General features: G+C 37.9%; 1 protein-coding gene across 1 annotated transcript; it reads left to right on the top strand.

Moving 5' to 3' along the window:
- The first annotated feature begins 278 nt into the window (after nucleotides 1–278).
- LOC139727326 (2-(3-amino-3-carboxypropyl)histidine synthase subunit 2-like) lies at nucleotides 279–12,724 on the top strand. The gene is made up of 7 exons (XM_071638281.1): nucleotides 279–442; nucleotides 5,260–5,425; nucleotides 6,508–6,620; nucleotides 7,375–7,595; nucleotides 9,205–10,068; nucleotides 11,139–11,321; nucleotides 12,603–12,724. Exons 2-7 carry the CDS (start codon nucleotides 5,276–5,278, stop codon nucleotides 12,722–12,724), a joined length of 1,653 nt encoding a protein of 550 aa, XP_071494382.1. The 5' UTR covers nucleotides 279–442; nucleotides 5,260–5,275.
- Nucleotides 12,725–17,904: the final 5,180 nt, after the last annotated feature.

Here is a 17,904-nt window from a genome sequence, read left to right as displayed (position 1 = left end):
ATTATCTATAAGGATATTTTTGGCTGAATTATTGCATAATGTTGCCCGTTTGGAGCAATAAAACAAAAATCGTTCGGTAATAGGATACACCTCTATACCGTATCCAAGTAGAGTACAGTATCTCCTCCGTAGGCCGTGTGGGTTGAAAAGTGCCAGGGAGGGAATCCCCTATCGATATCGTTGGGAACATAGTCGCTAGCATCCAGTCGTTTTTACGTACATGTACCTAGTCAGAGATCTCGCTGCTGCGGATGCAGAAATAACGTCACGTCGTGCATATCCAGAAGATCGAAGAGGGACCATAGTTCCCATGAACTCTGATGAAAACCAATGGAATTGCTACTGAGACATACTCGCTACTGATATCATAGCACGGCCCCATAGCACTGCCACGAAATAAGATTGCATTGTCTGTCATCAAAGGGAAAACAGTGATTTACAAGTAGGTAAACGTCTGGTTTCTTCGACGGTGAGGAAGCCAATAGTCCTAAATACTTGTTATTGTGTACTGTACATTGTCATTCGCACATGCGCGAATGCAGTGAATTAGCTACGCTGGCGCTACGTAACGTATTTAGAAGACTGGTTCTCTGTGAGAGAAATTTGGCGTATGCCTAACTTGATTCTTTATTTACACTGATGTACCTTGAAGTTGGGAGTGAAGTATACAAAAACGTATCTGCCCCTGTGCATCCTCTTCTTGCTAGTCTTCGTTTTTTTTTTTTTTTTTGTATTGCTGAAAATATTTAATTTGTAAAATAAGTTAAAAAGGCCTAACGACGAACGTTAAGTTTACTATTTTAAATAAATTTACAAGTACCAAGTACCAAGTACAGTCAGTAGTAACTCAATAGAACTACTCGTACTACTACTAGATCTAACGTTAGAGCTAGACTCTATTGTCTAATTGTAATTTACTAGATCGTCTATACTACTTGTATTTGCATGCCGCATAGTTGACCGACAAGTAAAATTTATGACCGTATGTCTAATTCCGTGAAAAAAAATTCTCATTTAGGCCTATGCTATAGCAAATTTTAATGACATTTGCTGGGTCAGTTTTTGAAAAACCGACCCAGCAAATGTCATTATTATAAATGAGAAGTTTTTTGCGGAATCAGACATACTTGCCTGTCAAGCCGCGTAGGTGAGTGCACTATGGAAACGGTATACTGTAAAACATGATATATTCGCGGCATGAATTTTTCGTGAATTGGAGCCGACGGCCTTTTTTGCGGCATGAAATTTTTACGAACTGAAACTGGTATTCAATGCATATAGTGTAGGCAAGAACTTTCGCGTGCATTTTAATTTCGCGAATCTTCGCGCTCGCGAAATTCGCAAATCTTGGCGCTCGCGAAATTCGCGAAATTAAAATGCACGCGAACATTTCTCGTTTTACAGTAATATGATCGTGATATAGTCCCCACCGCTGCGCCACCACAGTACGCGTGCACACCCGTTTACTAGGTTTAGGGTTAGGATATAGCGTGCCGTTGGGTAGGGTTTTATTTAGTACGGACTCGCAGCGCTGGGGACTATATCATGATTATGCCATGGAAACATACTGTCAGCTGTCTGAGTCATGCTTAAACTTCTCTAGGTTTGAGTTGAAGGAGTAAACGCTGTTGCTACAAGTATGATGATGGTGGCTTCCAGCAGTTTACTAAGTAGAACTACTATCTACTAAGTTTGATTGGTCTGCTTGATGAGATAGATTAGCAGAAATCTTTAGTGTAGATTTGAATTTGAGTATGTGTGAAGTTTTCTGAGATATTGTATATACAGTATGTCCAAAAAAAAAATTACAATGGGACCCCCCGCAATGATATCTTTAAAAATAGTGAATCAATCTAAAATACAAATTCAGGTATGAAACTATAACTAATTGCCCACATCTTACAGAAAACCCCATTCGATTTGCTTCAGTGGTCAAAGAGAAATTAGGAATTTTGTAGAGGATGTCGGGAATCTCTTTTGTCCAAGTTCTGTCTATTATTCATCTTAACCAAATTGAATGAGGTTTTCTGCAAAATAGAACTAAGATGATATATTTTAAGGCCCCGAAGTAGCACTTAGACAGGTCGATCATTTTGGATGTTATCAATTCGAAAATTTGATTGTAATTTTTGAGGGACATACTGCAGTATGTCCCACAAAAATTACAATCAGATTTTCACATTGATAACATCCAATATGATTATTTTTTTTTCAGTGCTACTTCAGGTTTTAAAATATAACATCTTAGCTCTATTTTGCAGAAATCCCCATTCGATTTGGTTAAGCGGTCACAGAGAAATGGGGATTGTAGTAAAGCATGTCATGAGTCTGATTCTTCCAAGTGTAGCACTTCGATGATTTTGTGTGTGAACAATAGACAGAACTTGGACAAAAGAGATTCCCGACATCCTCTACAAAATTCCTCATTTCTCTTTGACCACTGAAGCAAATCGAATGGGGTTTTCTGTAAGATGTGGACAATGAGTTATAGTTTCATACCCTGAATTTGTATTTAGATTGATGCAATATTTTTAAAGATATCATTGCGTAGGGCCCCGTTGTAATTTTTTTTTTGGACATACGGTACAATGTAGTTCTAGTAAATTATGTGACCTCTTGTCCTGAAATGGGTGCCGGTATATTGCTGGAAGAAATTGGCCATGTTAGTCATCTCAACCATTAAAGGACAAGTTCACCTTTATAGACATGTGGGTTGAGTGAATGCAGCAATATTAGTAGAACACATCGGTGAGAGCTTGAGGAAAATTGGACAATCCGTTCAAAAGTTATGGATTTTTGAAGTTTTTGCTCAGTTGCAGCTGGATGGAAAGACTACTATGGCTTGTGATGTCACATGTGTACAACGATATAAAGAAAGAATAAAGAAAATTCAACATATTTCCATTTTTCTCGCATAACAAAAGAACACTCGATTTCTAACTTTCAGAAGCCAGGGGGAATAATATTACCCTTAACATACGTCAGTAACAAGTTGAAGAAATGTGCACTTTATTCAAAAAGTAAAGTTTTGTGAAATTCTCTTTTTATTTTCCTTATATCGTTGTACGCATGTGGCATCATACACTGTAGTAGTCTTCCCATCCAGCAGTGACTGCGCAGATACTTAAAAAATTCATAACTTTTGAACGGATTGTCCGATTTTCCTCAAACTTTCACTGATGTGTTCTACTAATATTGCTGCATTCTCTCAATCCTTATGTTTATGAAGGTGGACTTGTCCTTTAATGATCTTAAATGTCTACAGGTACCATGTCTGCTTTGTGTCTCCAATAAGACAACATTGGGAAGTGCAGACAAAGTATCAGCATTTTTGCTTGTACTTTTTCTAGTTTGATGATGTAATTTTTTAGTTATGGGAGCCAAACACTACTTCATTATTCCAGAGAAGAACAAATGATCAACTTATATAACTCAACTGTATTAAGCCTCTGTCATCCAGATTAGATGATCTCTTGACTAATCCTAGAAGTTGATTTGCCTCAGCACACGTTCTCCATTGACCTGGTTAGAGAATTGCAAATTACTGTTGGAAGTTTCTTTAAAGTTATTTACCTGTAATTACCTCAAAAAGAGTTGATTATGTCATTAGGATTCAGATGATAACTCCGCCCAAGGTTTTTCTTTCCAAGTTACATCTACATTACTGTGCATTTTAATGGTTGAAGGATAATTGCCAATATCTGGCTCAAGATGTAGTTTGAACAAGTCATCTTGAAGCTTTCAATTAAATCAGTTTCTTCATTTATAGTACCTTCAGCAGATATAATTCATCTGTGGAATTTTGAGATATCATCTGTGGCACAGTTCACTGATAAAGATGACAAAGAGAATTCAATTGGGTCATTGACACTTCCCTGAGGAATTCCACTTGTTACTTCCCTTCCATGTGAAACAGCTCCTATGCTGTTACATACTGTCTGCGATCAAGGAGGCATTTTTAAACCCAATCCTAGATTTCTTCAGCCCAATAGATTCAACTTGGACAAGGTTGACCGTAGTATGAGTATAGTGAATTCATTGATTCTGCAGAATTGAAAACGTGCAAATTTCAGCTTGCCCAACCAAGCGCAAAAAACATCTCATGCAAAAAATTTTCACTTTTGCAGTACTTGTCACTAAGACATTTACAGCAGCAACGTTTGATGTGCCTGCATTACATTTCAAGTTGTCTAGTCCTACTAGACCATTCGCAATTCTGCAGTTGAAAAAACAGCCAGTAATAAATTGATGGAAATGAAGTGTGGAGTATATATGCATGAATTCAATATTTAGCAAACGTTAATGATTCTGGTGCGAGAACAAATTGTTTTGATTTTGCTTGCAATATATTGGAAAGCTCTGCAAAGAAACTTGTCTGACTGATGAGATTTGCCAGGAAATTGAGTTGTTTCATAGTATTTTGAGATCAAAAGTATGAAATGGTAAAAGTTGATGTAGGCCTTGTACCTGACTTTAATTCCTAAAGTGTCCTCCCTGTGCAGAAGTGGGTGTGTCAAGCGGTTCTTTACATGATGATCATATTTTGTCCACACATGTATTGAATCACAATTTACTGCTGTGTGCGAGGTATTCGGCTACACTGATGGCCCTTTATATTGTACTTGTTGTACATCGAATGAAAAACATCACATAGCAATCACCAGCAGGTAAGCTCTGAGATTGTAGTACATGTACTTCGGGTGAGTTTTTTGGCTAACATTGAATTTTTATCGTTGCCTTACTAATCATGATATTACAGTGTTATTTCACACACATTTTTGTAAATTTTAGAGCGAAAATCAACATTTCTCTAGGTAAATGAGAAATGCATTTGAACTTTAAGGGACTGTACAGCTACTGGTTGAGGTGGGGATTTATGTTTTGAACATTCCTCAGTGAGATAATGAGAAACCTCTTATGAAATATGAAAGAGAATGTAAGTATAAGAAGAATTCAAGGTTTATTTAATGAAAATTGGTTTTCAAATGGCCGAGATATCCAAAAAAGTGATAATAGGCGACAGGCCACTCCTTTTATGAGGATCTAGCTTTGTTTCACCTTGTTTTTGGATATCTCGGCCATTTCAAAACCGATTTTCATCAAAAATCTTTTGATACCCCTTAGAATTGCGTGCTCTTTGACATCTCATAGAGGGGTTTCTGAATATCTCACAAGTAACGTGAAGTGCTAAATCCTCACCTCAACCAGAACTGTACACACCCCGTAACTTGTTGACCGTATTTATTCTGCTTTGTGCAGACACATCCCAGCAACTATGTCAGTGTCCAGCTTTTACAGTGATTCTCTATCAGTCATTCAACGCACTGTGGTAGCTAGAGACCAGGCAAGTACCTGTGCTGATGTAGATGACTATTACGAGATACAACGCTGTGCTGACTTCATCAAGAAGCATGGATTTAATAAAGTAAGTTCAAATTAATTCACAGCTTATGTGGTTTTTATTGTGACAGTATGGATGTTCCTTATGTCATTATACTCACAAAGCCTGTAGGGTAAGTACTTGGCAAATCAGCTCATATGATGTCAGTGCAGTGTTGAAGGGGATGGCTAGTAACTGATCAGTGGGAATTAGTGGGAATGCTGAGGGATGATTGTTCCAATCCTTGTGGGATTCATTTAAGAGTACATTATATATCTACTGTTGTGTGAAAATTATTTGCTTCAGAACGGTCTCATATTCAAGTAATGTGCAGATTAATGCCCCGTCACTGACCAGACACGCTAACCTGGAAACATAAAAACTGCACATTACTTTAATATGAGACCATTCTGAAGCAAATAATTTTCACACAACAATAGATATAAAATGTACTCTTAAATTAATCCCACAAGGATTGGAACAATCACCCTCCAGCATTCCCACTGATTCCCACTGATCAGTTACTAGCCATCCCCTTTAACTGGAGTAATAAGTCGCACTAGTTACTTGTGTTATATTTGCTCAGGCAGTTGTTACTGTGTGAGTCATGCTGTTAGGATTGATTAATGGGGATGTTTTGTATACCATATTATGTCATCATATAGACCATGGCACAATCATATTACTAACTTAGAGTTTATATGCACTTGGTTTCAATTCCATTTAATTTCTAAATTAATATTACAATATGTTTAGCCCAAATATAAACAGTAGAATAACATTTATTGATATAGGAAAACGATGTATTGGTATATCCCCAGATGTGACTAAAAGCAGCAGAATACATATGTCCAATTGAACTTCACAATATACAGATACATTTCAACTGTGATGTGATTATCCAGTATGTGAAATGGTATCTCTCATCATAATTGTCATTTATCAGTATAATTTTTGCAAGTGAAAGTTTACTGTGGTAGGAACCCACAATTGTGGCAGGGTGGTCAGTCTGAACCTAGGCATACTTCCAAAAGGTTTTGACATGTTTCTCTCTTTTTTCTTTTTTTTCTTTGTTTCTTTTTTTGTTTCTTTTTTGTTTCTTTTTTTTTCTTGATGACACTATCCAGGTTGCCCTACAGTTCCCAGACAGTCTTCTGGGGGATGCAGCAGCTGTTGCAGAGCGCCTCCAGGCATTGACATCATCCCTCGTCTTCATCCTTGGAGACACTTCCTATGGAAGGTGAGATAGATGACAATGATATTGATGATGACCATGATGATGATGATGATAATGAGGAGGAGGAGGATGAAAATGATGATGATAAAGATGATGATGATGATGAAGGTGAGATGGATGACAGTGATAATGATGATGACAATGATGATGATGATAAAAGAGGAATAGGAGGAGGATCTTAATACAGTGAAAACTTGTTATAATGATTTCAGATATGGGAGATAGTGCCTAATATAAAGAGGTAATTTTGCAGGTCCCATTCCTTTTTTGTTTTGTCTTTTTCCTACTGATATTAAATGAGATACCAAATATATTGAAGAAACTTTTCAGTGTTTCCAAACAGGCCATGCCATTGTGATATGAATTCACTGTGTTAGTTCTTCTCTTTTTTTGACAATTTTTGTTCTCATGGTAATGATCACACAGCCTTGCCTGTATCTGCTGTGTAATATCATTGCAACTGTCCATTTTTGATTAAGTGTATGCAGATTAATTTTCTTTGTGCTCTGTGCTTTAATGGGATAATGAATATGCAACAAGATAAAGCTTAGTTGAAAAGAATCAGTCCAAATTCCAAAATGTGAGCTCCCTTTGAAGTTATGAATGTGTGATTTCTTAGACTTATTGTTTTCTTCTGCTATGCTAACAATGGCAACATTTTATTTGATTGTTCCAAAATGTTACAATAGCTTGTTTGGCAATTCACTGCAGCTGAAAATGGTCTGGGCCTTTCTTGATTCTCACCTTTACTCCTCAGTTGCTGTGTGGATGAAGTTGCAGCAGAGCATGTTGGTGCCAATGCAATCATCCACTTTGGTCGAGCTTGCCTCAGCGTCACCGAACGCTTGCCCGTCCTGTACATCTTTGGACGTGGCCGACTCTATGCTGTAGACTGCCGAAAAAAACTCGGCACCATCTTGCCGAGTGGAAGCCAACGGATCCTGGTCTTTTGTGATGTGATATACGCCCATGAACTTGGTGAGCTTCTCTTTTTAAATTGAGCAAAGTAAGACAGAACAGGAAGTTTGGGGTGATTTGATTTGATGGATGTGATTTAAATTAGTGAGTTTCTACACAACACATCGTATTACCTCGCATCGCAGCAAATTTTTGTCACCCTCCAAATTGCACCACGTATTCTTTCTAGGGTATGTGTGGTGCACCATCAAGCCTTCTACCGTGGTGCACCGTTAAGCCTTCTACTACCCAACGTTCTACCGCCACGGAAGCCTTCAAAGATTTCATCACCCTCCACATCATCTCGTATTTCCCTACTATTTGAAATGTTTCTTCTGAGCAATAAAATATGCAGTGATAATGGAGTAAAGCAAGGGAGCTTGCAGAATGCGATGAGTGGGGTAGTCACGTATTATGAGGTCACTGATCAGATGTTTGTGATGATCAATTGAATAATGCTCCCAGTCTCTCAGTGAAAATTCAAGAATTCCAGGACACTATGAATTTCGATACCTGCTCTCTTTCTCCTGAAAATCGTCCATCACATTACCTCGCATCGACCACCTAAAAAGGTTGACGAAGAATCTTCTTGCTTTACCTGGCATCAGCCATTACCTAATGTGTTTCTACTGAGGAAAGGTATGAGATTTTGTGGTTGGATTTTGTATGTGTGCACCAGAAAATGATATCTTTCAGGGGAATCCTGCTGCCGTGGGACTGGAGGGAGTGATCTGTAATCACATGTTTGTTTTCAGTGACCAGGCAACTGATATGGTGTCAAGTACTCAAAGCCATATGACTAAACATAACTCTTATTATCATACCTATTTATAAACAAATCTTAACATGTGGAAACTGTTTAGGTGTTCCCTTATTGAGAGGTGTTTGACAAGTCTTTCATGGAAAAATGTTAACGAGAAGTTCACAAGTCCACTGCAGACAGATGAATATTATTCCCCTGATCATATGTGATAATGTTTAAATGCTAAACATTTTAAGTCAGACAGTGCCTTGTTGTATTTAAAGCGTTCATGCACAGGAGCACATAAATCCCTGTTATTATGGAAAGTTGTTGCAATGAGAATGTAAAAAAGGTGAGTAAATTAGTAGGCATGTAACTGTAGAAAACTCCAAATCTTCACAACGAAAGGGATCGTACAGTTTTGGTTGAGACCTAATTTCAGGTTTCTAACGTTATTTGGTGAGATAATGAGAAACTTCTTATGAAATATGATAGAGCATGTGATTCTATGAGGAATTCAATGTTTATTTGATGAAAATTGGTTTTGAAATGGCTGAGATATCCAAAAAAGAGCGATTCTAATAAAGTGTGGGACCCACACTTTATTACGATGATTTTGTTTTACTTTGTTTTTGGATGTTTCAGTCAGTCTAAACCAGATTTTCATCAAGTAAACTTTGAATTCCTCTTAAAATGGTATGCTCTGTACTATATCATAAGTGTTTTCTTGGTATCTCGCAAAAAGTTAAAAGCCCAATTCTCATCTCCACCAATACTGTACCATCCCTTTAAAGTATTCCTCTAAAAAGAGGAATCAGTGATGTTACCTCTGTTATTTTTGCCGATGGTAAACTGCTTTCTTATGCTTGTTTGTTGTTTTTTTGCCAGCCACATTACAGAGCCAACTTCGAGAGGATTATTCACACATAGTGTTTTCTAGGATCAACGCAACAGAAAATGTGCCATCAAGGAAGCTTGATAGCTTGTCAAGTGACAGAATACCAGAATTAGACTGCGATTGTAAATCAGGCAGCTGTTGTAGTAAGGGCAGGAGTGAGGAGAAGAAAGAGCAAGTAAGCGGTGATTCCCATGAAGCAGCTCTATCAAATCTCCCAAACAAAAGTAGTGGTGATGTCGGCTCTGGTGATAATGCACAGACAAGTGAAGAAGCAGCTGAAGAGAGCAGGAACAATCAAGAAATTGCATCAGAGTCTCTATTTGGGAGGACGTTTAGTCTTGAAGCAGGAACCACTGTAGAGGATTACTCTGTGCTGTATATCGGCGGAGAGGGCCGGACGCTGACAAATCTCATGATGACGCTGAACAAGTGCCCCTTCTACACGTATGACCCCTCGACCTCCGTCGCGAGGCGGGAGGAGCTGAACGTGAGCCGCGCCCTCATGCGGCGCTACTACCTCATCGAGAGAGCCAAGGACGCGAATGTGGTGGGCATCGTGGCAGGGACGCTGGGTGTGGCGCGGCACCTGGACGTGGTGTCGCATCTCAAGGGCGTGCTGCGACACGCAGGGAAGAAAAGCTATGTGTTTGCAGTGGGGAAGCTGAACGTGGCTAAGCTGGCGAACTTCCCGGAGGTCGACATCTACGTCATGGTGGCCTGCCCGGAGAACACGCTCGTCGACTCCAAGGAGTTCTACCGCCCCGTTGTCACGCCCTATGAGATGGAGATCGCGTGCAATGAGGCCAGGGAGTGGACAGGGGAATACATCACAGACTTCCAAAAGATCCTTCCAGGTTCGTGGTTGGAAAATACAGTCAACCTTGCTTAAGTTGAATATATTTGGACTGAAGAAATAGCTTCAACTTATAGAAAAATTGACTTGTGAGAGATAAATAGGGATTAGTAGAATATAAAGACTTTGACTTTGGCGATTATTCGACTTATGTGAGGTCGACTTGAGCAAGGTTGCCTGTAAAAATGAATATTTTCGAGTTAGGAATTTTTTTACACTCAGTCTGGTTAGATGAATTTCACATGTTTTCAATTCAGTGAAATCGTGACATTGATATTTGGTACTTATGATGAGCAAAAATATTTGCTTGGATTTATTTTCACACTAGTTCCCAGTTGCGCAAAATGCATGAATATTTCCACACCGTAAAAATTTCCACTTTTACAGTAGTGAGGAAGTTAAACCTTCTCCCTGTGAAGTCATAAGTGAAACACTGTAAAAGAGTTTTTGTTGGATGTCCTTTTTGTTCTCAGCAGAAAAAAAAATCTGTATCTGTTAACAAACAGAGGCACAAAGGAAGTAGTCTATCAATGCAAACAAGAATTTATAAGTCAAGTAAGAGACCCTTTGTCAATGAAGTAGAGTAACCCCTCTTTAAGTTTGGTAGATGGCACTGAAGCATAACACACATATATGACTCATCCGAGTGTTTCATGGCCATTTTATTTCCCTGGTTTTAAAGTGATTTTGAAGCTTACTTCTTTTCCATTTTGTGAACCCAAGTGTCTAGTATTGTTTTGCAGAACAATACAGAGAATTTTGCAAAAGTTTGTTTTTCTAGGACATCAAAAGAACACTCAACAAAGCCTCTCCAGAAGACATGGAAAACAATACCCGTTGTAAGATACAAGTGTGATTTTTCCTGTACTAGGGCCAGGGAATGTTTACATTTCTTTTCTTTTTTTTAAGTTGAGATTTATGGAGTCCTTTGTATTTTCTTTATTTTTGTTTTGTTGTTTTGGCATGGCAGCTGTTGTAAAATTCCAAATGTAGTCAGGTCAAGTCGAAAAATGATGGCAGCATATGAAATTTATCAAACTTTTCAAGCATGAGTGATGTTTTCTCCCCTAGGTGCCCGTAAATATGTTGAGGTACCAACCTCATCCCCAGCTCAGTCTGAGAGGACCGACGTCTCCCTCATCACAGGCAACCTCCGCTCCACAAGAATAAATGAAGACGATGGAAGCATAGAGTCTGGCGCCCTCGTGAAGAGAAATGAGACTCTTACCGTGTCCAATGTACACAGGAATGCAAGTAGGTTTAAGTCTGCTGTCTTTTTAATTGTGATATCCTGTGTTTGAGTAACAACTAGCAATTATGCATTCATTCAGTCAGCTACTTTCGTGTGCAAATTTAATTACGATGATCCAATCTTTATTATCTGGACACTATTATGTGACGTTATCGCCAAGTTCAAAGATACAATGTACAGGTAGACTTGTATAAATGCTTTCATATTGGCAATGAGAGTGAAATTCCACATGTTCAAGTTGAATGTCACTAACCATTACAGTGCTGTTAGTGCGCCAACTGGCACAGAGATCCCATAGCATTGTGCACATTGTCCAAAGTCCCTGGCACAAAAAGGTTTATTGATTGAAATCACACCAACGGAATGGCACAGGTTTCATGAAAAATTTTCATGAAAAGGAATCTAGTTATCTCTCTGATTTCATTTTTTTTCCAAGGAAAAGGTTTGTTTGTAGGTGTGAGGTCATGATCTCATATGATTTGTTGATGCATTTACTATTAATTTCTTCTTCTTTTTTGTGAAAGCAAGTGAAGCCTTGAGATTGTATATCTTTCTCGTATAGACCTAAATTTGAACCTAAAATTGAAACCTATTTTACTATTCATGGAAATGTAAAAAAAAAAAAAAAAAAAAAAAAAAAAGTGGAAATTTACTGACTCATAGCCCTGCACAAATTTACCAGTGAAACTGAAAGGTATTTTGCTGATGCCTGGCTCAATAGTGTCAATAAATGTGGACACTCTCATAGTAAAACTAGTGAGCAAACTAGCTGGCTGTGATGGGACTGCGATGTATGAGAAAAGTGTTCCATACAGTATTGTGCTTGTCTTATTGACTTTTCATTCAGCTCAAATATATATGTAAGGATGAATTGGATGCTTCAGGTACAACAAAGTGAACCTCACTCGCTGTCCAGTGCTTGGACTTAGTGAGAATGCCATGTGCGTTCACTGGAAACCTGTTGGTAGTCATTCTTGAGGTTAATTTCATTCCTGTAGCTGAAACACGCTACTCCTAGCAACAAGATTTAGCTTTATCCCCTAGCATGATATTCCTTCAGATACACTGGTCATTTGTTATAAAGAATGCTAATATAACAACCAGTTTTTCTTACCCTGGAGTTCACAATATTCTTTGTATTTAATTGTTTTTAATGCCCTGGTTCAGCAAAATTTCAATATGAAGTGTCAGCAATCTCTAGGAGATTATTATAATGAGAGTCCACTGTAGATTTGACTTGCTTTTGGTTTATGGTTGCTGTTTTTCCTTTTCTTGTCCAACAGGTGAGTTTCTGGCTGGCAGGTCATGGCAAGGACTGGAGCAGAAGGTTGGAGAAACGCCTGTGACGAAGGCTACAGAGGGGCGCAAGGGGATTGCAGCATCATACACACATGAGCAATCATGAGTACCGCCCTCTATGGGTGGCCTTCAGTTTACTTCCCATTTAGTGGCTCAAATATTATACAAATAGTGAATGGTTACGAGTGCGATGGTACAAGATTTCACACGAGGTGGAGGATAGAAGTGTTCTCTTTAATGAGGTGACACCGAGTTGCCAAGTTGAAAAGTGCGCCTCATCATTCATCGAGTACGAAATCTTGTTCCATTGCATGAATAAAGACCATGTACAATTTGCTTTAAACAACAACTCCAACGTCAACAGATGTGGTCCACACAGATTCTTGAATTTAGCCCAGAAATGGCAAACATTTCTGCTTTTTCATGAAAGGCAAATGAGTAGCACAGTCACAGTTAGTTGCATATGTGAAACCATCAATTAAAGTTGTCAACAGTAAAATGCGTGACAGAATGCGCGCTTGTAACTGCTGTATGCGTGCAGCAAAGGTTTGTTTATTGTGACAATCAGAGCCGTGCAATGGAACAAAAACCATGGGTCGATCCAAGAGATTAGCACAGGAATAGATGGAAAACTGTGACACCAGCCATGTGATATCCATTTTTGCTCAAACAAAATTGCACAGCTGACAGTGGCAATATGCAATGGTTCCTTTAAATGCATGTCATGTGATGAGCAAGCGACCTATGGGACGTTGCATAAAGAACATTTCTTGTACCGTATTCTTATCCTACTCACATGTGTTGTAGAACAGGTAATTTTTTCCCCTTCCTCTTCCTTATTTATGTCAGTGCCTGAAGGAATATCATGAATATCATGAAAGATGTCATTGAAATTTTAAGGAAAATATAAATGAGTTTGGCTTTAAATTTGTGTGAAAATGCACACTACAGCTGTAAAAGGGCAAGTTGAAAACTATGTGTGGTATCAACATATTTTTATTCAAACTGTTAGTACTGCAGTACAGGTAATTGATTAAACTCGGAAAAGGCCTATGCATATTCTGTCATATTTACCAGAGCTACCAGCCAGTATGTTTTCCCTATTTTCTTTGTGTTCGCTGTTTTCTCCTAAAATTTGTAAAGCATATGGAAGAGAATTGTGTGGATTTTCCCATATTAAACAGAAATGCCTTGGCTTCAGTTTTATGTTTTTTGACCTCAGAATGTCAGGTTGTGGGGTTATTGTTGGTTCTATGTATTATTTTGTTGTGTTTTTAACCCGAAGAATTTGGCAGCCCTGCATGCCCATTTATACATGCAAAGCCCATTACATGTAGAATGAGATTTTCCTGGCACATATTTTTTAGCGCTTGTCATACAACTCACTCCAGAGCAAGTTGATTTAAAGAAGATTATGTTACTTAGTGTGAGAAGATTTTAGTATTAAAACAAAACAGTCTTCATTTTCCTTCCCTTGTACACCGTGGCACAACTCTTACAACTCAATCCATATAGCGAGTTCATTTTAAACAAGATTATGTTAGTGTGAGAAGATTTTAATGATAAAAACAAAAACAGTCTTTATTTTCTTTCCCTTGTTTGTTTTCATTACGCAAGATTGGCTGATGGATGGGGGATTGATAGACTTTCCAAATACACACTGCAGGAATTCACAGCCAGTGGTACACCTTGTACGCAATGCCCACCCAAACATGTGTTGACAACCCACAAATGAATGGAATGCATGTGTATTCATAGTGAAGGGAATGACTGGTTAAAAATGCTAAGTTTACAAATGCACATTTACGAAGTTAAAATTCAGTATACCCTTTGTTGGAAACAAACGTATGCTAACTAAACATTTTCCTCACCTTTAAGTGCAGCATCATAATGTTCCAACAGTCTGTAATCCTAGCTGTGTATACTGGCAACTCCCATTATGACGAAGTCCTTGGGACCGGCAGTTTTCTTTCGTTAATTTCTGGCAAACCTTATCTAAAGATTCAGTGCACTCCCATTATAAATAACACAGTTATAACAAAATTGTGGATACAACAAAGTGAAATTCAGGGACCAAAAATCATTATCCAGATACCTCTTATATTTTACTTGTTCGGATATGACAATATTTTGGTGCAATAATTAAAAACTAATGGTCTCAAGGACTTTGCTGTGACGGGAGTCACTTTTATATAGATCCAGATGATAATTTTTGGATCTGTATTATCACTTTGTTGTAACAAGATTTTAATTTTAAATGCTTTGGTTATAACGGAAGTGCATTGTAGTTATGTGACAGTTGGCTGTTTATTTTAATGAGGATTTGTTGGAACAAAAAACATTTTGTGGTCCCAGTCATGTTTCAAAAGGGTTTACTTGAAATTGTAATGTGTTATACAGTGTACTCCCCTTACAACGAAGCCCTCGGGACCGGCATTTTTGTTTCATTATACATGTATCAAAACTTTGTGTTAACCAAACAGTATAGTGTGTAAAGAGAATTTCATTTTGACAGTGTTCGTTGTAACAGGAGTGCCCTGTATATTATGTGCTGTGTATTTTAGATCATGCACAGATCCTTCCTCATACCTCTAGAGGTACATGTATAAAGGAAATGATAACCTAAAAGAATTGACGATTCAAATTGCTTTCATACATGTTATGGGAGTGAGTGCGTGAACATTTAAAACCAAAAATAGAGCAAATTGAAGATACAGTGACCCCTAGACCTGTTAAAGTTTCTTTGGCATTAAGGAAAACATAGTGTCTTGTTGCTGGTTTATTGTTTTAGGATTGATACGTCCACTTAACCTCATGTATACAAGTAATGCGTCAAAAGACTGATATTTTATGTGATTTCAACTTTGAATCATGGAGATACAGTGTACAAAGAAATGCACTTCAACATGCTTTTCGTATTTGTGTGTGTAGATTGAACATGCAAATTCTGTGTTTTCATATGAATCTGGCTCAGAAAAAATGTAAAAACCTTTTGTTCCTACTTTACCTTACTTTATTTCAGGTGTGTCAAAATCAATCAGTCTGTGTAGCACACCTATGTAGTTAACTTAATTGCTTTCACATCAGCATTGTGTACTAACCATGCATTCTCCATAAAGTTGTGCAACAGCAAAATGAATACATGTGGACAACAGATTCACGTTTTCAGAATTTTATTGGATCTCTCAAATAAATGTGTTCTTCAAATAAAGCTGTGTTTAAAAGCTCTCTTCCACTGGAAACTTCGAGATAGATGTCAACAGCATACAATACTGATAAGAGTTAACCTTCACCATGTAAAGCCAGCACAATGTCCGACCGACACATGCGCAAATCAATCACGGAAAACAAGTGTTGAATGTGATCGCCCATGCAAACCAGTTCAGAAGTGTTGGTTGCTCCAGTAACAGTTAAGTACAGTGTAGCCCGAATACTAGTGATGTCCTTTTCAAACACCGCACTTGGTGTGCCAATCACATTTTCTACATGGAGGAGCGCTGGATCAACTTTGCTTTGTGTTTTTTCGATTTCATCTGCGCATGAGTCGGTCTTTAGTGGGCTATTGAACACAAAGACAGCATCAGGAAAATCATAGTAACAGAACACAAAAATTCTTCAAACAAGTGGAGGTAATGCCATCAAAAGCACACACATGTACAAAGGAACTTACTTGGAGTTCCTCAAATTTTCCTCAACAGCAATACTAGTATAAGTGATTTAGTGCCAATTTGCAATACACTTGACATATCCCCCCCCCCTTTAAAAATCTTTCAAAATCATGATTTTGTTGTTCAGCATCAGAAATGCTGTAAAACATCTTGAGATTTGATCAAACAAGATGATATTCTTATTGTTTAAAAAGAAATCAAACACTCTCCCACCTCCAAAGTAATTCTGGTTCTTCAGTGTAAACATGGTAGTTCCACATGTAAATACCTTTTGTAACTCAAGCACTACACAGTATTACTCTCTTTTTACCATTCTTTTTTTAATCATCAGTTATCCTGGAGCATAGTATAGTAAGATGGTGCTATTTCATGGCTGAATCAGGGAGACTGCATGAAAACATTTCATTGTACGTGTAGTTTTCGTAATAAAACTTCTACCTGTAATAATGATACCGCCCCCCCCCCAAAAAAAAAAAAAAATAAAGAGAAATGTTCAGAGAAGAGGCAATGCTTTTTGCACCAATACCTTTAACCACATAGCTGAATCTGTAAAGCTGCTTAGAAGAGTAGTGCTGCTACTTTTTGAAAACCCCAAACAATAAAAATGCCCTTGGTTTTTCTTGCATGGCAGCATAAAAACTTAAAGCTTACCCAAGTCTCTATCCACCTCTTTCCAACCAATCCATAGTTTGTGTTCTCATATGATACTTATGACTTGGACTATGTTTGATGTAATTTTTCTTTCTCTTTTTTTGACAAGAAAAAAGGAAAGAAAACATAAAACTTCAACCACTGACAAACTTAATCCATCCATAGATGCAGGAACAGCATGACCAATGAATGCTTCTTGATTTTAGAACTCCTGTTTGCGTATTGTGGCGTGTCTGAAGCAATGTCTGCGAAATCAAATTTGTCTCTAACCTGAAGAAGGCACTCAAATATTGCATGAACGATCTCGATGAACATCTTACAACTTGGCATTACTGACCTCCGAAGAAGGAAAACAACAACAAAAATGTGTATCCTAAATTAAGAGACTTGACATACAGTATATACTTCACACAGTTCACAGGAAAAATCCCTTGGTATGTTGATTTCTCGTAGTTCGGCAATGGCCCGTCCCGCAGGCCTTCATGATAATGATCATAGCACATACAGTTGTACAAATAGTGGTGGACAAATGGCCAGCAGGATTATTTATAATCATGACCGGATGCAGAGGAGTGTAGATGTGACTGATTTTACAAGGTATCGACACTTGCGCTTCATAATTGAAAAACGATTGCGAGCATTGAACAAGGGAACTTGGTGGGTTACTAGAAACATAATCAGAATGCACTCATTTGTGAGATCAACTGTGTGAAGTTTATCTCAACAAAAAACTTAAAGCTACGTTTTGTCTTGTATAGCACAGGGTAAAGTGTAACCCGTTTGATCGCAGTACATCAAAAGTGACTGGGTAAAACCAAATTAGCTGAAGCTTACTCTTGTTGTCAACAGAGTGTACAGTACAAATTATATAAAACAATATAAAAGACTTTTTAGAGTATAAAACCAAATTGAAATATGCACCAAACAGAAAAATGCTTACAATGTAACTTGCCGTGAATAGTCTTTT

This window comes from Diadema antillarum, unplaced genomic scaffold (assembly GCF_040938485.1).
Source record: "Diadema antillarum isolate AM-2024a unplaced genomic scaffold, OU_Dant_1.0 seq00000126_RagTag, whole genome shotgun sequence".
Classification (NCBI taxonomy): domain Eukaryota; kingdom Metazoa; phylum Echinodermata; class Echinoidea; order Diadematoida; family Diadematidae; genus Diadema; species Diadema antillarum.
This window is presented reverse-complemented; position numbering and strand designations above follow the sequence as displayed.